Genomic DNA, 20,602 nt, shown 5'->3' with positions numbered 1-20,602 from the left:
GTTTCTTCTCTGTAAGAAAGGAAGTCTCTGATCTAGAATATCAGGCCCTTTTCAACTTTTAAATCTGACAGCCTTTTCAGAAGAATGTGTAATTTGCTGCAATAAAGTCAACATACAGAACCCTAGCATATACTTTAGCAAGCGAGAGCTGCTTTGAGATTGCGTCTTGCAAGTTCAGCACAGCATCATCAGTTCCTCGTTCTCTGTTATAGGCAAACATTAGATGAGCTCATCGGCCACTGTGGAGGTTGAGCGATCAACTAGAACTCTCTCCATGCTTTTACATAATATGGAAGTAATAGCAATGGACAAAAGATTTGCTTTTTGGTTTGCTTGCTCCTGAATTTTTTGGTAGAGGTCTTATGGCAAATTTCCAGGATTTGGGCCAGTGGCGTTGGTAGGCCTATTTTAGGGAGGCTTCAGACCCCCGAAAATGTTCTTAAGCCCCCCCCCATCATACCAAGAACAGTTTCTAAATATGATGAATAAAGGAAGATATAGTTTGTCAAGTCAAGGACATAATGGATCAATTTGACAATTTTAGCCATTGCTACGAAGTGTCAACACTTGTAGCTTATAACAAAATTAGACCCTTAAACGTCACCTAAATGAAGGGGTGAGTGCATTTTCTGTCACTTTGCCACCCTCTACCCTACTCAAACTACTGGTCCAGTCAGTGATGCAACAATATTGACCTGACCCAGATGGTCAATGCATGTATGGTCATGGGGACAGATGCCCTGCAGCTGCACCTCCCCTGCAAGGAGCAGCAGGACCTTCCTGCAGCAGCCTCTGCCGTCACGTGTTTCCCAGGAGTGGATTATTATGAGGCCAAGACAAAGCCGCTTGTCCCCCCTCCCAGGCCCGTCTACTGCTGTGCAGTGGCGACCCGTGGCTTCACTCCGGCTCTGTTCCAGAGCCAATATCAGCTGTCTAGTTTTAGAGAGAGGCAGAGAGAAATACCCCAGCAATCCTCTAAAGTAGATTAAAGGCTGAATGAGGGGACTGATGTCCTTTCCATTTCCTCTCTCTCTCTCTCTCTCTCTCTCTCTCTCTCTCTATCTTTCTCTCTCTCCATTATGGCTAAATGAACATCAGACATCAGACTGGCAAGTCAAAGGAGAAATGACAGGGCACTATAAATGAATTTACCAGCATCCTTCATCCCATACCTGCACGGATTTAATCCTCCCTGATATACCCTTTTAAACACAGGCACAACATTCAAATCAAAGTCTTTATTGTTAGTTTTACATTGCTCATTTACATGTACAATGCACAATTGCACACTAAACAGAAAAGGTTTAAAAATGTGCACTTTCAAAGAATGTGAACATGTGACCAGCCAAGTGTAATAAAGAGTATGAGGGTCAAAACAAAAAGTATAATTTAAACGGGAGTTTGCAATAATAATAATAATAATAATAATAATAATAATAAAAAGAAATCCCTTTTTGTCCAATTTGTTAAAATAGTCATTACGACTTGACAGTATGTATGATTTGTAAAAGATTTCAGCTGTCCCTTCCCCCATCTTGTGCCTCTGATTTAACATACAAAAAACCACCATGCCCAATGAATTCTTGTAATTTAGTACTTTATTCTCAGAAAATAAGTGTTTTTTCCCCATAACATCGTAGTCTGAGTTTTGTTTTGTTTTTTCAGTGGCCCGAACACTCGCTTTGTACTACAATAGCTGTATCAAATATTCTGCCTTTACAAAAATTATAAAGTTCAGTTATGACTGACACTGTCAGAGAGGTATTAATTTAACAATATGTTTAATTTGTGGTTGTAGTTTTCAGTAGTGTACACCTGCACCATATCATTCGGAGAGCTGTTTCTGATATGACCATTGGTATCTTTGTAAAGGCTGTTGCAGCTCTTGTTGTTGATCTCCTAGACTGTGCAGTTCGTCATAATGCTGTGGTTTGTGCACAAGTATTAACTATGCAAAACATACACAAAAATAAAAGCAGCAAATTTTGATTCAACATCTCAACGCAATCAGAGGCCTTGCATTTGATTAAACAATAAATTTGTAAGTGCTCATGTAACAAATAAACTCGCTCTTGTGGGGCTCCATGCATTTGCATCGCTATTTAGGCGCACTCTTTTGTTGACATTCTTTTGGAGTGTAATGAAGAGAACACAAAGTGGAAGCGGGGAGTGAAGTGGAGTGGTCTGACATGCTCCCCTCGTTGCGGTGCATGTTGCTGCAATAATAAAAAACAAACTAGCGTTACATCATCAGAGAGGGTGAGGGGCAAAAAGACATTTGGGGGAATGATAAAGAGTGTGTGCACAAAAGATGGGTGAAAATTCATGTTCATGTTACAATATCCAGTCATCAATATTCAGGCAGTGTGTTTTATTGTTGTTCGATTTATGTTTCTATTTGAAGAAATGTAATCAATGAACGGTTTACTTACATATAGTTCTATTTTGAGCTAAAACACATGTATCTATATGGTTTCCCTCTTTAATTACATCAATATTGTATAGTAACCCAGGGGTTCCTCGGTTAAATGTATTTTATCGCATTGCATTTTTGCTATTTGTGAAAAACTCAACTATTCACAGAATCTTGGCATATTTATGAGCTCAGCACACAGCGTAAGAATATGGGCTCATGTGGCAAGAGGAGGCACACTCAGTAACTGCTGTACTTACTGTTTTGCATTTGATTGTTTTAAAATTAATGGCCTAGACATATTATTCATATAGGGCCTTGAGATAAGACTGACCCGACGTACGGGTTTTTGGAAATACTGGTTGTTGATGGGCTGAATTTTTTGCTTTGTCTTTTTTTGTGAGCAAGAAATTGAGATACAAGCGCTGTCAGGTGGCAGGGAATTCAACTTAACTCAATTCACAACAAGCAGCAGTTTGGCAGGTAGTGAACAATTCTTCAAAAAGAGGCTTCAAGCTATTCCAGTTGAGGTTTACTGTAAAACTAAACATAAAACAAAGAGTATTACACATTGTGTATATTAAATAACCACAAATCCTTGCTTTAGGTAAGTCCGTTAAGCTTAATGAAAATAAACAATGCAAAATACCATAGACAGGCTAATGAATAGTATTGTTCCCACGGTGTCATAGCCCTTTAAGCGACTGATATTTAAACACAAACAGTGGAGCAGCACATGTAGACAGATAATCTAAAACTACTCAGGTATATTCTTTATCCTCTGTGAAGAACGAACATATGTCTGTATTTTACTGCCCCCAGGTACCCAAGGCACACACACCAGAAGGAACACCATAATGTTCATTAAATTGAAGCAAAAACATCTTCCATCCATCTTCTGAGCCGCTTCTCCTCACTAGGGTCGCGGGCGTGCTGGAGCCTATCCCAGCTGTCATCGGGCAGGAGGCAGGGTACACCCTGAACTGGTTGCCAGCCAATCGCAGGGCACATCAAAACAAACAACCATTCGCACTCAGTCATGCCTACAGGCAATTTAGAGTCTCCAATTAATGCATGTTTTTGGGATGTGGGAGTAAACCGGAGTGCCCGGAGAAAACCCACACAGGCACGGGGAGAACATGCAAACTCCACACAGGGGGGGCCGGGGATTGAACCCGGGTCCTCAGAACTGTGAGGCTGACGCTCTAACCAGTCTTCCACCGTGCCGCCGCAAAAACATCTTTGTTTTGTTAAATTATGTCATTAATGTATGTTTTTATAACCATAATATAGAATGCTATTTTTCTGATTATAAAACACATGTCCCAAAATATTTTTTGGGGTGCAAGGCTCAGACAGATTAATGGCATTTCCATTATTTCAATATAGAAGGATGATTTGAGATACAGATGTTTTGAGTTATGAGCATAAAATTGTACCTCAAGGCACCACTGAATGTATATTTAGCGTATAGGTGCTAGTGCACATTCGGGCTACGTTGCTGCCATAGGAATGAAACTGCGTGGTAAGGATCCCCTTATATACTGTAAATGATCGTGCAATTGCTTTATCTTGATACAATCGGTGTTATTGGCAAAGTATTGTGAGCTTTTCCACCATTCAATTCTGCATAGAGGGGTCACTGATGGTGTAGTGGTACACTCGCCTGGGTTTGGTGCGGACAGCGTGGGATCAGTTCCCACTCATTGACGGTGTGAATGTGACTGCGAATGGTTGTCCGTGTCTATATGTGCCCTGTGACTGACTGGTGACCAGTTCAGGGTGTAGTCCGCCTTTCGCCCGAAGTCAGCTGGGATGGGCTCCAGCGCCCCGCGAGCCTTACAGTGTTGAAAATGGATGTATGAATTCTGCATAGAACAAACGTTAAGACCTTCCTTAACTGAGTTGTGCAATTAAATGTTTGGGAACAATGTACAAAGCAGTGTTATCAATTGAATGACATGTTTATACAATAAAGTGTAGCACGCCGGGCCTCATTGCGATTACAGCAGGCATGCAACTTGAGGGGGATGTCTGTTGAAAAATAAACGAGAGAAAGGAGGGTTGTCTTCATGAATTTTTAAAGAGTAAATGTGCTCAAAACAGAAGCTGCTTTCAGATTTTGGAGCTGGCATCATGTCCGTTGCGGTAAAAGAGAAACAAATTTTGCAAGAAGAGGAGTAATGGAGGCTCTTTGGTGCAGCTTATTAGGTTATTACTGTACATCTATCTATCTATCTATCTATCTATCTATCTATCTATCTATCTATCTATCTATCTATCTATCTATCTATCTATCTATCTATCTATCTATCTATCTATCTATCTATCTATCTATCTATCTATCTATCTATCTGTCCGTCCGTCCGTCTGTCGGCCTGTCTATCTGTTCACCTTCTCCTGGCCCGCACAAATCTAAGCTAGAAGCCTTTTAGAGGGGATTTTCTGTCACACTCAATCTCGTTGCTTCACTAAAAGTACGGGAGGCAAACAGCGCAAGTGCCAAAGACCTTTTAGCACTCAACACCATCATCTTTTACTGCATGTTTGGATACAGAAAGTCTTAGTGGAGGCACAGTAAGCCCAGAAGAATACAGGCTGATAAAAGTCCAGTACAGCTGCACTCTTATTAATTATAGTGCAGTCACACTACTGAAGCCAATGTGCTTTGACATCCTGCTGAAGGACTTAGTGCACTCTTTGTTTCACTGCTTTATTCAATGTTTTCTGCAGGGAAAAAATAGGTCCACAGGACTACATCAGGTGTGAGGACCCCTTTTATCAGGTCTGCCATGCAATTCTAAAAAAAGCTAATAAAACCCGGGAGAAACTGTTCTCAAAAGCCCCAAGCATCTGAGGTCCTCCATTTTTGGCCTCGTAGTTATTCCCAAAGTCAGGACACACACTCACGGTGAGGCATCGTTCCAGTTTCACGGCCCTCGTCTCTGGAATAGCCTGCCACAGCACCTCGGTTGTTTTACAGTATTTCCTTTGAACTTTTGTCTTCTTTTCATTATTTTATTAATATTAATAGTATTTTATTTCTATGCGATTTTATAGTTTTATGTCTGTTCTTCATGTTTTAAACCATTCTAGCTTTTACTGACCTTGGGATTACATTATAGATACATATATACTGTATGTTTATGTATATGTTTATGATAAATTTATTATCTTTTAGTGTTTCCTCTCCACTGGGAGCTCCCAGTGATGGGTCCTGCCTCTTGGGGTCCTCAGTTGCCATAATGTGGCTCCTCTTACGCCACTGCACTGGGGCTCAGTGACGGTGTCCTGTGGCCATGGTCTGTTGTCTGCTCTTGGTGCAGACACCAAGAGAGATGATGTTTCCTCACTTGGATTTTCTGTGCCCAGCCATAGGTCAGTGGGGCTATTTTACAACTCAGAAAATGATTCCAAGCACGTTGTACTCCCCCATTACATTCCAATGTCTGCAAACCTTCCTTGGCTTTTCTAAGGTTTACCTTGTGGTGATAGGCTTAATGCTAAGCCTTGACCCAGCAGATGCCACAGATCCTTCTGGCTCAACTCGCTGGAGCGTAGAGAGGATGGCAGAATACCCTTTTGCACTCTCAAGAGTCTTACCATACTTCAAGATTGATTTCTACAAAATTTGGAGAGACTAATTGAAAAGTACACATTTGAATTAGATCCTTTTTCCTATCAGGGGCCATGCCAGTCCGAGGATAGCCATACTGAATTTATTAACCAATGCGATGCAATCATTGAAAAACAATTTAATATTACATACTATACTGTATTCACTCACCTGCATGGCTCACATATAGATTTAAGGGACATCACAGTCTTAATTCACAGAATTTAATAAGATGTTGGTCTGCCCGCTGCAGACATAACAGCTTTAACTATTCTTGGAAGGGTTTCCACAAGGTTTAGGAGTGTGTTTATGGGAATTTTTTACCTTTGTTCCAGAAGCGCATTTGTGATGTCAAACACTGATTTTAGACGAGAAGGCCTGGCTCTAATGATCAGGTTAACGTCAGGACTCTGTGCATGTCAGTCAAGTTCATCCAAACCAAACTCTCTCATCCATGTCCATGAAATTGCCCGAAATCTTGGTCCCTTAGTTCCAGTGAAAGGAAGTCTGGATGCTTCAGCATACCAAGGGATTTCGGACAATTCCATCCTGCCAACTTGTGGGAACAGTTTAGGAATGGTGCCTCCCTGTTCCAACATGACTGTGCCCAGTGCACAAAGCAATAAAAACATGGATGAGAGAGGTATCTGTGGGTCAACTTGACTGGTGTGCACTGAGTCCTGGATTCATTTATCAAGTGTACATAGAAAAGGTTGTAAAGTCCTTCGTAGGACTGAAATTAAGTTTAAGTACAAAAAAGAAGTAGAGAATTAGAAAAAAAGATCAGAGAAAAGAGTGTCTCGGAAAAAAAAATAATAATGGTTTGACATCAAACTTAATGGCCAAAAAACGTTTCACGGCCCACAAATGAGAATTATCTTTAATTAACTGGATGAGGACAAGCACGTTACAGTATATGGATAATCATAGCCATATTGAAAGCTTTATTAGGGACACGTGTAGCCAGCTGTCCTCAACAACCCCTGGTTGGAGGCGCACACCCACAGAACTATTCTGTAGAATGAATGAATTGTGTGTTCCTCTAAGCGACGTGGAAGGCAGATTATTCGTGTAATGATTCAATGAAATCCTTTTCTGTTCCTATAGCTGAATTTCTGTTATGGTGCTTCAAATGAAATATGGGTGCAATCTATGGCTCCAACAATATTTTTTGGAAACGTTTGTTTAATTTCAGCTTGTCTGTGATTGGTGAATTTCATACAACACTGTCGGTATGATTTGGTTTAGTGTTCTTTGCAATATGCCGCATATACTGTATCTCCAATCTTCCGCTGAAATGTCCCGGTAACCAAACATCCCACAGTAGACAGGAGCTGTATGTGTACCTGGATGACTTTGATGACCCTCTAAGTGTGTTGTTTTTTTAGTTTCACTGTTGTAACACAAGGTTTTGTGTGTAAATAAATCACATACTTTGTGTAGGGATGTTCATGCGCACGCTTTATGTAAACTTTTATGTGTTCCCATGCTTGATAAATGAGACCCCTGATCTCAACCTGATAGAAAACCTTTGGTATGAACTAGCGCTGAGACTGAGAGCCAGGCCTTCTCGTCCAACATCACTGCATGACCTCACAAATGCGCTTCTTGAAGAATGGTAAAAAAATTCAAAATTCAAAATTCAACACACTCCTACACTTTGTGGAAAGCCTTCCCAGAAGAACTGAAACTGTTACAGTGGCGCAAAACAAGTATTTAGTCAGCCACCAATTGTTCAAGTACTCCCACTTAAAAAGATGAGATAGGCCTGTAATTTTCATCATAAGTATACCTAACCTATGAGAGATAAAATGAGAAAAAAACAAATCCAGGAAATGACATTGTCTTATTTTTAAAAAATTTATTAGCAAATTATGGTGAAAAATAAGTATTTGCTCACCTACAAACAACCAAGATTTGTGGCTCTCACTGACCTGTAACTTCTTCATTAAGAGTCTCTTCTGTCTTCTACTCGTTATCTGTATTAATGGCACCTGTTTGAACTCGTTATCAGTATAAAAGATACCTGTCCACAACCTCAAACAGTCACACTCCAAAGTCCACTATGGCCAAGATCAAAGAGCTGTCAAAGGACACCAGAAACAAAATTGTAGACCTGCACTAGGCTGGGAAGACTGAATCTGCAATAGGAAAGCAGGTTGTTGTGAAGAAATCAACTGTGGGAGTGATTATTAGAAAATGGAAGACATACAAGACCACTGATAATCTCCCTCGATCTGGGCCCCACGCAAGCTCTCACCCCGTGGGGTCAAAATGATCACAAGAACGACCTTCAGAGAGCTGGGTCCAAAGTAACAAAGGCTACCTCAGTAACACACTACGCCGCCAGGGACTCAAATCCTGCAGTGCTAGACGTGTCCCCCTGCTTAAGTCAGTACATGTCCAGGCCCGTCTGAAGTTTGCTAGAGCGCATTTGGATGATCCAGAAGAGGATTGGGAGAATGCCATATGGTCAGATGAAACCAAAATAGAACCCTATGGAGAGATACTGCAGATCAATGGGTAGATGGATAGATGAATGCATTGATAGGCAGGTTGATGGATAGATGGATGGATGGATGGATGGATGGATGGATGGATACTGTAGATCTAAACTCTTCCTTTTTCACTTCCCGTCCCAATACCTTTGCCCACAAAGTGTAGTTTGTATTCAGCCCATGCAGAGTGTCTCAGTCACTAAAAAGTTATACCAGCACTTGAGTGTTTTTAAGGTCAGCATTGCTTGTTCTTTGGAGCTGAAGACGTGAATGTGTGTGCATGCAAGTCTTTGTGTGTGTGTTTGTGTGAGAGTGTGTCAACAAGCAAGGAGAAATCCTTCTCAGGGCTGAGGTGTAACTCAGTTCAAGCCGCTGTTTCGTGCTGCGCCATGTTAGAGACCACACGGAGAAAGAGCTCCTTCCATCAATAATTCAACAAAGACCGACTTGCTCTGTCTCCATAACCACTGCACCACCGCCCATCCTGAATCTTCGGCACATTACCACAAATAGACTCCATCTGAGCTCCTCAGATGTCTGTCTCTAACCAAAGAGCTCCAAAACCACATAAACAACCTGGAACCTATTCTGCTAAATCCCACTTTGTTTTGACTGTTTTTGGTTACACAACATTAATCGCCCAGAAATTACAATGCAAATTAAGCCTTACTGGTCTTTTGTGTCAACCAAAGACCAAAATACTGTATATGTTTTTTACCCAGCCCAAACATCCATATGTTCATTTTCTATACTGTTTGTATATATATTATGTCTGCATGTGAATCTCCAATAACCTTTCAGAAACCCTCTGATGGTTTCAATTACATTACCACACACATATTGTCTTTCTTCAATGGACGCTAAAACAGTGGATTATTGTAGAATAAATGTTTTAAGTTTTGTACTTTTCATCATACAGTATGTGTGTAATTGGATGTCCATGTCCATCTTAACATGTCCACCCCGCCATAATGTGATGTCAATTGATATAAAATTTATATTTGTTAAACAGATATAAATTTTAACAAATTTATATTTGTTAAACAGTACACAGCTTGCTGACTGAATCATGTTGCTGAGTGCCTTGTGCTCATGAAATATTACATCAGCCACAAATGTCAGCAAGTTTGTTATTTGCATGTACACTCTTGGCGTGAGCTTAATTTATTGAAAATAAATGTTAACAAACTTGACCAATATGCATTTCTAACAAGATTACACCGACGTTAATACAATGAATATGAAGTTCAATGGAAAATCTCAGCTGTTTGGGTTAAAATACAACCCCAATTCCAATGAAGTTGGGACGTTGTGTTAAACATAAATAAAAACAAAATACAATGATTTGAAAATCATGTTCAACCTATATTTAATTGAACACACTACAAAGGCAAGATATTTAATGTTCAAACTGATAAACTTTATTGTTTTTAGCAAATAATCATTAACTTAGAATTTTATGGCTGCAACACGTTCCAAAAAAGCAGGGACAGGTGGCAAAAAAGACTGAGGAAGTTGAGGAATGCTCATCAAAACATCCCACAGGTGAACAGACTAATTGGGAACAGGTGGGTGCCATGATTGGGTATAAAAGGAGCTTCCCTAAATTGCTCAGTCATTCACAAGCATAGATGGGCCGAGGTTCACCTCTTTGTTAACAAGTGCGTGAGAAAATAGCCGAACAGTTTAAGGACAATGTTCCTCAACGTACAATTACAAGGAATTTAGGGATTTCATCATCTACGGTCCATAATATCATCAAAAGACACTTCAGAAAACCAATGTCAGTAAATACAGTTCGGCGCTACATCCGTAAGTGCAACTTGAAACTCTACTATGCAAAGCAAAAGCCATTTATCAACAACGCCGCCGGCTTCTCTGGGCCCGAGCTCATAGAAGATGGACTGATGCAAAGTGAAAAAGTGTTCTGTGGTCCGATGAGTCCACATTTCAAATTGTTTTTGGAAATTGTGGACGTTGTGTCCTCCGGCCCAAAAAGGAAAAGAACCATCCGGACTGTTTCAGCAAGACAATGCCAAACCACATTCTGCACATGTTACAACAGCATGGCTTCGTAGTAAAAGAGTGCGGGTACTAGACTGGCCTGCCTGCAGTCCAAACCTGTCTACCACTGAAAGTGTGTGGCGCATTATGAAGCGTAAAATACGACAACGGAGACCCCGGACTGTTGAACAGCTGAAGCTGTACATCAAGCAAGAATGGAAAATAATTCCACCTACAAAGCTTCAACAATTAGTGTCCTCAGTTCCCAAACGTTTATTGAATGTTGTTAAAAGGAAAGGTTATGTAACACAGTGGTAAACATGACCCTGTCCCAGCTTTTTTGGAATATGTCGCACCCATAAAATTCATATTCAATGATTATTTGCTAAAAACAATAAAGTTTATCAGTGTAAAAATGTTATATATTTTCTTTGTAGTATATTCAATGAAATATAGGTTGAATATGATTTGCAAATCATTGTATTCTGTTTTTATTTATGTTTAACCCTACGTCCCAACTTCATTGGAATTGGGGTTGTAGGAAAGTCGCCAGGACACATTATGAACAGTGTTCCCTTGGCTCACGCTATGCTTCTTTATCAGGCCTTTGTGTAGCACAAGCAAACATTTTGTCACTCAACACTGTGACATTAGCATTTGCCACTTGGCACTGAGTCGTGAGCGTGGCTCCCACAGTCTAATTTCTTTATTGTCACACCATGTATGGCATATTCTGAATTTATTTCAGGAGGATTTAAGGTGTTCTGGAAAGTGTGATGCATTTGAAAAAAAATGTGATGATGACGGCTTCAGACTGAAATTAATATGAAGCTTTCACTCAAAAATCATCCTTGCATATCTGAGTGAGATAAATAATATCTGACCAGGATGATGTTCAGGATGTTTGAAAGTTAACCAACATGCTTACTGGGGTCATTACACCAAGTTGAAGTAAACTTTTGTTGTGTCCTGGCCTGTCCTCTATTGACCAGCACATCTCAGATCAAGTTGACTAAGTGGCGACAGACGACCATTTCCTGCTTAAGCCTCCGATTCCATATGATAAGCGTGCGAGGGGTGACGGCCTCCATCAAAAGATGCATTAGTGAGCATTATATTGCTCATCCCAGGATCTTTACCCACCCGCTAATCTGGATTACAGTGGGTTGATCGTTTACGGCATCAGCATCAGTATGTAAAAGTTCATTTTACACCCTTGAAATATGGTGGTTTTGGTCAGGATTTGTTTAATTTCTGTATTTATTTCAGGCATATATGTCAAATAAAGCTATTTTAGGATGGCTTCATAAATACTGTTTCCATATGACCGTTGTCAAAACTCCACACAGCACATGTGGAGATTCAGGTTTCGTGAGCGGGGGGCTCGGTATACAAACAAAAAAAGGGCACCGACTTCTTAATCTGATTTAAAAATGGAACACTTGAGAACGCTTTTTTTCATATGCTTAAACAAATCTGGTGGCATTTTGAAAGGTCACACACAAGATGGGATGATATAAAAGTGTGTGGTAGACAGATGTCACAGAGCAAATACAAATATTGAGGTCATTGCCACTAAAAGTGCTGCTCCGGTATTGTAAAAACATGACGCGTATTTCCAACATTTGGACATGTAAAGGCATGGCAATGGTTTCACTCCCAACTAAACCACACATTCAACGCTGCTCACTATTCTTCCTGCTTTTTGCTCGTTCACGTCTGTATATACTATAAGGTATCAGTTTAGGCGGCACGGTGGCCGACTGGTTAGAGCGTCAGCCTCACAGTTCTGAGGAGCGGGGTTCAATCCCCGGTCCCGCCTGTGTGGAGTTTGCATGTTCTCCCCGTGCCTGCGTGGGTTTTCTCCGGGCACTCCGGTTTCCTCCCATATCCCAAAAACATGCATTAATTGGAGACTCTAAATTCCCCGTAGGCATGACTGTGAGTGCGAATGGTTGTTTGTTTCTATGTGCCCTGCGATTGGCTGGCAACCAGTTCAGGGTGTACCCCGCCTCCTGCCCGATGACAGCTGGGATAGGCTCCAGCATGCCCGCGACCCTAGTGAGGAGAAGCGGCTCAGAAAATGGATGGATGGGTATCAGTTTATTCATGCCATTCAAATGTGCATCGATGTGAATTAATAATTGATGTACAGGTGCCACATGCGCTGCTGCTCATTCTGACCATTCTCATTGCATGGTGTCGTAAATATGTACAGTACATACTGTACAATTCATAATTTTCATTTCTTCTTCTTCTGTGCTGTTAGATATAACTTTGCTGCTGTTAAACCAGATAACTAACATAGGCCTATTGCATGTTATTTTATTTGAACACTAGTAAAGATATGCGTGTGAGTGTGTATGTGTGTGTGTGTTTGTCATGAGGAGCTGCTGTGAAGGAGACAAAGTGTGTGTGAGTCAACAATTATTCAGTCGTGTGTGTGAGAGCATTTCAGTAGTACCTGTGTGAGAGGGTTTCAATTTTTGTGAGAGAGTTTAAATTTTGTGTGAGAGCATTTCAGTAGTGACTGTGAGTGTTTCAATAGTGTGTGTGTGTGTGTGTGAAAGAGAGAGAAAGAGTAAGAGAGAGTGAGAGAGAGAGAGTGAGAGAGCGAGAGCAAGAGAGAGAGACATAGAGAGTGAGTGAGAGAGAGAGAGAGAGAGAGAGAGAGAGGTATTGCTGAATCACGTCCCTGACGGCCTTTGTCAGTGTTAAATTTATTTGTATAGGTGAATGACAATTAAGAATGTTAAAATATTACCGCTATTTTAAACATGTACTGAGCAGTTAATAAAGGTACTGTGTTTAACCATGTGCATATTCTCTCTCTTTGGTTAAAATAACGTTGTTACAATTGAAGGTTAAAATAAATCAGACAACTTCAGTGTGTCTGTTTTAGGGCACCACAACAATAGACAATGTAGCCCAGGGCCATATTACTGCCTTAATCTGATCCGGAATACTCCTAGAAAACTGTCAGGATGTTCACACCATTACAAGCAAACTGCAGGCATTTGACCTCTTGCATTACAATTGAACACCATGCTGTCTAACACTTCCTGTCAGTGTAAAAGCAAACCATAAGGAGCCTCAGTGCAGGAAATCACACCGATGCGATCAGTCTGAGAGCAATCGACCACTTCGGGTCTGACTCATGCCCTGCGCACTTCAATCTGAAATGCTGTCTTATTTTATCAACACTGACAATTGCTTTTGCACAGCAGGGCCAGGTGAGGTTGGGAATTAGGAGCTGGAACACATAAACGTGGGAATAATATAATCTGAAGGTGACTGGCTACCCTGTAAAAGTGTGCTCTTCAATATAACATCTACTGTGCTGACACATGTTGATTACCTTGGGAAAAATAACTGAAGTCACCCCAGCAAGGGGTTACAGGTTGTCATAGAGACACATTCAAAGGACTGCAGTTGCCACGACAAAAACAACAAATCGGACACAGGTATTTTCTTAGACGCCATTCATTAGGCCGTTAGCATTTACAAGATAATATTTCTTCATTCAGATGGACATTGTTGGAGAAGTATGATTTCTTATAACAATATAATCCCAGTTTTTATTACAGTAATGTAGAAAAAACTGTCATAACCTTTGGTGTCAGAAGTTGGATGCAAGGTGTGACAATGAAGATGTCTTGGTGGGAATTGAGAGCAAGGACATTCTCTCCTTTTTCCTGCAGAGCTGCAACAAAGCAAACACACTTTGCACGTGAGGATTGCTTCTATTTCATTACATATCATTTTTTATGCACATTTATATGGTTTCACAGCTACAACTTGGAAACCATAACTGCGAGGAAAATAAATGTGACACCCGTGCGCCACCATTACAATACAGGTGCGCCTCAATATATTGGCATATGGTGGAACACTTTCAATTAAAAAAAAAAAAAAAAAAGAACTACAGTGGAACCTCGGTTTACAAATGACCCGGTATACGAACATTCATGAACAACTCTTTTAAAAGAAAAATGACTGCGCAATACACACTATTTCTGGATTATGAACAGTCTTTGCATGGCTGCTGAAGGCTCAGAATTTTGTGCTTTTTCTTGTGCTATGCTGCATTGTGGGCACTTGTTAAGGCATGACTAAATATCTTTTGTGATGCCAGTCCTGAAACAACTTTCTGCTCTCTGGGAATCGTGGATTAAGACAACTGTGATACCTGAGCATTTCCTGACCTGCTATCGGTGGATTACGGAAAATTGCATTACTTTGACCCAAGACAACTTTCCTATCTTCAAATTCTGACCCTCTCGGCTTTGAAGTGAACCTCGCTGTATCCTGGCTTTGAATTGACCTGTCACAGTTGGTTTTAAATTGATTATTAAAATCCTTTTCAACTTTTCTGACGATTTGGTGTTTTCCACTTGGGTCCTTCATCACACTCGCCACGTGTCACTTGTATGGGATCTCATTAGATTGTGCAGGTGTACAGTACTTCAATGTTTACAATTTGTTGTAAACAACCATCCAAATCAAACCACTACATTATTCACAAGCCGGAATGTGACACGGACAACAACCTAAGCTTCCTTCATTTCCCCTGTGTGTGAGGTCCATTAGCGCTATACTGCTGTCACCGGATCATTAGGCACCATCCGCTTCAATAATGCAAAAAGAGCAAAGCGGGCGAAGCAGGTAAGCGCAACCTCTGCCACCTCTCAACACAGCGGGGCCCGTACAGGTAAACAACACATTATCCAAGCAGTGTACTGGAGTAAGCGGCAACAAACCCAACTCCCCCACTGACAACTCTGTGGGCATGCAACTCACTGGAGGAATGACATACAAACTGTCTGCGCAATGTCGCAAATGAAGAGAACAATTGAAATTATGAGATTGGAGTCATGCATGTGACACTGTGTGGGTTTTCTCTGGGTACTGTGGCTACCTCCCACATTCCAAAAACATGCATGTTAGGCTCAGTGAAGGATCTAAATTGGGTGTACCTTAGGTGTGAATGTGAGTGTCCAGGGTGTACCTTTCGCCCAAAGACAGCTGGGATAGGCTCCGGTTTACTGGTGCCCCCAATGACGATATGGATGGATGGAAATAATGTTGGAATTGACTGTGTGCAAAGTCTTTTTCTGTGTTTTAAAGAATCTTTATAATAATACAAGTTCCACTTTTTAAATTGAACAACTGAAATAAACAAACCTTTCTATGATATAATTTATTGCGATACATCTGTAAGCAATGCATGATGCAGATTGGTGGGAAGTTACTCAGTACAATTTCTTTATACATTAATGAACTTAAGTAGATTTTTCAGGTATCCACTTAAATTGAATATTTAGTTTTCTGACAACTTTTCATTTCATTCAGTAAAAGTAAAAAAAAAAAAAAAAGACAAAGACAAAGGTAAAATCAACCATGGTTGAGATTTTGATTGACTGATTGATAGATTGAGATATTGTGGTCTTATAAATCGGAAGAAAACACACACGGCAGTAACATGGAGGGATGTAAATCAGGGAGCATTAATGACTATTATGTAACATATTTAGAGAAGCAAGATATTCCCTATCAATGTCTTTGAGATACATTTTTTATGTTGTTGGCTCCAAGAATGACTTATCGCAAGTACATTGTGTCTTGTGTTAGCCTATAAAGCCAGCATCTTCTGGTGTTCAAACATTCTTCTAATCTGACAAAAACACTTACTGGTATATGTTGTATTTTTTCAGTATTTTTTAATTTAGCTCATTTTGTTAGTCAGTCCACAACGTTAGCAAAGCTATGGGAATACATTGTTTTGAAAGCATGTCCAGTGATTTTTTCCCCCCCCTTGTCATAATAAGCACTATGCAAGTTACTGAAAGATGGAAAGTATTTTTTGTACAGAGAAGTCTTAAGAAGTATTAAAAATGGGTATTGTTTTCACAGTAACTGACAGTAAAAGTTTGAAAAAAGTACTCACCTTGTACTTAAGTAGAAGTACAGTTATTGTTCTAGTAAAAAAAAAAAAAAAAGACAAAATCAAAATAAAGTGAATTCAGAGATTTGTTTCTTAAATTCAATTGTGGTTGTATAACATGAAACTGTTTTCACCATTTCAGTTTTCCTGATTTTTTTGGGCCGTTGCTACAACGTTGCCTCCCCCACAGTGTTAGAATTTGAGCGCCTTCATTCACAGCAGTGCAATTGAGAGTTAGTTATTATTACTAGGCCAAAGTCTGTTAGCTTGTGAGCTAGCTGGTGGATACTGCACGGAAAGCCCCGTGACGGGCCGGTGGGATATATTCCAGCCACTAAAGGCTTTAAGCAGATGCATTTTCATGGCTCAAACATGTAGAGAGGTGTAGGGATACGAAAGATGCCTGACGAAGTAGCATCCATTTTTCAGCGGGACTTGGTTTCGCGCATTCATCGCACATGGCCACAAAGTTTTTTTTTCATGATTTTGAAGCCTCACTTTAGACACTTCAAATTAGCCAGGGCTGCTCTTAACACTCTTCCTCTGTAATGTGTCAAATTTAGAAGAGATTTATTTTCACTTTACAGGTACTTTTCAGTACGGAAGTAAAAATGTGTGTGTGTTTTTTTTACTGTCAATTATATACAATACAGTTTTGATAACATCAAAAAACATCAAACACTTTACACCAAATAGTTTCCCTCTTTTATTAATTTACAGGAGAATTGACTCCAATCATTTGTTTTGTGTTACTTCCCAGCACACTTTTTTTCCCCCTACAGAATCCGTACTTTTACTTTAGTAGAGAGTATGACTACTTTTGCCACCCCTGATTGATGCAGTGACTACAAAGCGGCGGCCATCCACACCGTGGAAGGTGACGGTCACTTTGTGACGTGATCTCCGCTAGTGTACTGGTTTATAACCCAATGACGCGCGCGTGCGTCCCCCACGTGACGAGCACCCGCGCGAGCCAATCAACGCGCTCGGACCCTCCTCCAGCCTGTGTGCCATCCCTCCCCCGTCACGGTGGACCTCACTTTTTTTTTGCGCGCACACGTGACCAGAGAAGGCGCTTAGTGGCATTTAAACATCAGCCACTGCGCTTTCCGCCCCCAAAATAGACGCACCAAGCCAAACAGAAGCAAACGGCGAATGTCTCCACGTCGAGGGGACGGTTTTGCCCTTCTAACACCGAACGAGGCTCTCCGCCGTTATCTTCGAAATGACGGATTTGTTGAGTTCCTATTATTTTTGCGGCTAAGTGTGGATATTTTGTTGTGTTTCTACACGTGGGGTTTTTGCGCATCCGTGCGTAAAGGAGTTTCCCATTTAAGGGCGCGGAGAGGAAGCGGCGTGCAGGATCGAGAGGAATGTGCACTCACATAGGAGAGAGGTGATCCGCGCAGATCGCCATTTCTCTCTTGTTTGTCATATTTCTGGTGGAGGAGGAGGAGGAGGTGAGAGAGCGTCGGTGAGCAGCCATGGGCAAAGAGGAGTGTAAAACTATGCTGGACGCCCTGAATAAAGTGACGGCGTGCTACAGGCACCTGGTCGTTGCCCTGGGCAGCACTTCGGACTCGCAGAACTTGCGCGAGGAGCTGAAGCGGACCCGCAAGAAGGCGCAGGAGCTGGCCGTGGCCAACCGGACTAAGCTGACCTCCCTGCTCAAAGACAAGAGCATCAGCAAGGAGGACCGCGCCGAGTATGAGCGGCTGTGGGTGCTCTTCTCCAGCAGCATGGATCTGCTGGAGGTGGACATGAAGCGCTCCCTGGAGATAGGCCAGGACTTCCCGCTCAAGGTGCCCACCAGGCACCTGATCCAGACGGGCATGACGGGCAGCACAAGCACGGTGGCGGCGCGCGCCATGAGCGTGCAGAACATGAAGTACGAGGCGGACAGCAACATCGACACGGCGGACCTGCGGGACCTGCAGGCCGAGATCGGCCAGGTCAGCCAGATGATGGAGGAGATGGAGATGAAGGTGCAGGTGGCGCCGTGGGCCGTGGAAGCCAAGCAGGAGGCGGGCGCCGAGCTCAAGTCCAACATGAGTGTGGGAAATTCCTCCGTGGGCGTCATCTCCATCTGCGAGGAGGAACCCAAGGACGAGGAGGCGGGAGGCGGTGGGGACGCGAGTTTCGCGTCCATCTGCGCCGTGGTGGTGTTCTTTGTCATCGTGACTGTGGCGGTGGTGCTTGGATATCTGGTCATCAACATGTCCTGAACAGCAGCAGCCCGTCCCTGGAGGGACTGGGGAGGGGAGAGGGGACACACACACACACACACACACACACACATCCTAAACGCTAACAGTGGCGTGCAAAGGTCTTGGGGCAACTCCGCATGCACATTTTAGGGGTGAATTTTCTGGAAATTAAATAATCACCAGTTGGCTCTTTTGTCCTCAGGCCAAAGCCATGTCTAATATAAAAAATGCTTTGTCCCCATCTGGTTGCATCTAGTAGTTTCATTTATTCAGGTTAGATTCTTGTCTAATGGGAAAAACAGTTCTTTGCTGCCATCTTGTGAGAGTTACAGGTCATTACAAACCTTTCTTGTATTTGGGGCAGGCAACCTTTCCTCCGGACAGAAAAGCCAGTGCCTCTGTATTGTGGTGAGCCTCCAAAAATGGATTCATCACCACTGAAATGTCAAAATCACTATCTTAGTTACCCCCCCAAAACAGCAAAATAAAGATTTATGATGTAACTATTTCACCATTAAATAGACAATAGGACAACCAAAAGCACCACAGGGTGTGTTTATTTATTTTGTATGATTATTTATTCTGGCAAACAAAACTGGACTTGTAACAGTAAGTAACTTGAATTGTGAATGTATTTGCACTAGATAAAAAAACAAAACAAAAAAAAGTAGAACTGTAAGTGTTGAGAATGGCTGTCAGGCACAGATTGAGGTGAAGTCGGCCTGTTTTTAGGATCCAGAGGGCTGTGTATTTGTGGAAAGGAGTGGAAAGAAAAAAAATATGAGTAGAGTCATAGATAACTATATTTCCCCCGTTGGGCAGTTGGGTTTGTGGCACAATCGCTAGGCACCTCATGACAGGATATCAGATACACTGTATGACATGAACAAACAGTCCATACATCAGATACTGACAGACATAAAATGAAGAACGTATCTCGCACACTACAATCCACTTTGCACCACTGGTATGACCAGGCCAGCTGGATATCTGATTGAAGGCCTTTATGGCTTTGGGCGCAAAAGAGAATTTGGATGTGTTCTTGGTGGGCAGAAGCAATGGCTTGATGGCAGTAAATAAGTAAATGAGATGCCAGAGGGCGTGAATATCACAGACAATGTTATTTGCCTTTCTCGACTTTTTATAAATGTATTCAATGCTCGGAAAATATAAGGCAGTGAGTGTCTGGCCATCAGGATGCCAACAACGCATAATCCAAGTGGATTAGCGAGAGAGCTCATGCCTGAATGTAGCCTGACTACTAAGTATTCCTCTCGACGCTAAACGATGCTTTCTGTTTAGAAATGTTTAAAGCAAATGCGGCCATCGGATAGAGAGAAAAGCATGAGGGGAAAAGTTAGCACTTCACAGGCTGGATGTGATTCAATCGGCACTATTTCACACTCTAGTAAGAACAGGTTGCCCACGTTATCATATGATCCACGAAGCCAGATTGTGTATTAAATCACAATGCTATCAAGACAGTTTTTTTGGGGGACCTTTACTCGATGTCAACAGTCTTTAAATAATGCACCAGTTCACTGTTAAGCCTGTGCTCCTATTCAGGGTTGACTGTATATATTGCTATGTGGATGTAAATATACATATGAATAGAGGTTTTGTACAAACAGTCATCTGTCAGATAATGTACATACAATCCGGTATATTTATTATAATAAAAATATTACAAAAAGCACACAGAAATTATTCCATATATGCATGCAGTTTTTTTCCCTTCTCTTTAGCATCTTCAGAGATAATTATCTTGGTTTTAAAAGTGCCAAATGTCAAGCCTCTATGTTGTAAACTGCAAAGTTAAAGGGATTTTAAGCAGACGATTATTACCTCAGACATAACCACTTAAAGGTTAATCCATCCATCCATGTTCTGTACCGCTTATCCTCACTAGGGTTGCGGGCA

At 41.5% G+C, this 20,602-nt stretch overlaps 1 protein-coding gene and 1 long non-coding RNA gene across 2 annotated transcripts; one reads left to right on the top strand and one right to left on the bottom strand.

Moving 5' to 3' along the window:
• Positions 1-1,350: 1,350 nt before the first annotated feature.
• LOC133466179 (uncharacterized) lies at positions 1,351-16,934 on the bottom strand. The gene is made up of 3 exons (XR_009784873.1): positions 16,479-16,934; positions 14,143-14,234; positions 1,351-2,216 (listed from the first exon to the last, which is right to left on the bottom strand). It is a non-coding gene; the product is annotated as an uncharacterized LOC133466179 (long non-coding RNA).
• A 578-nt stretch (positions 16,935-17,512) lies between these two features.
• Positions 17,513-20,376, top strand: si:ch73-167i17.6 (regulator of G-protein signaling 9-binding protein). Its single transcript, XM_061765809.1, has one exon. It carries the CDS (start codon positions 17,960-17,962, stop codon positions 18,698-18,700), a length of 741 nt encoding a protein of 246 aa, XP_061621793.1. The 5' UTR covers positions 17,513-17,959; the 3' UTR covers positions 18,701-20,376.
• Positions 20,377-20,602: the final 226 nt, after the last annotated feature.

This window comes from Phyllopteryx taeniolatus, chromosome 2 (genome assembly GCF_024500385.1).
Source record: "Phyllopteryx taeniolatus isolate TA_2022b chromosome 2, UOR_Ptae_1.2, whole genome shotgun sequence".
NCBI classification, from domain to species: Eukaryota; Metazoa; Chordata; class Actinopteri; order Syngnathiformes; family Syngnathidae; genus Phyllopteryx; species Phyllopteryx taeniolatus.
This window is presented reverse-complemented; position numbering and strand designations above follow the sequence as displayed.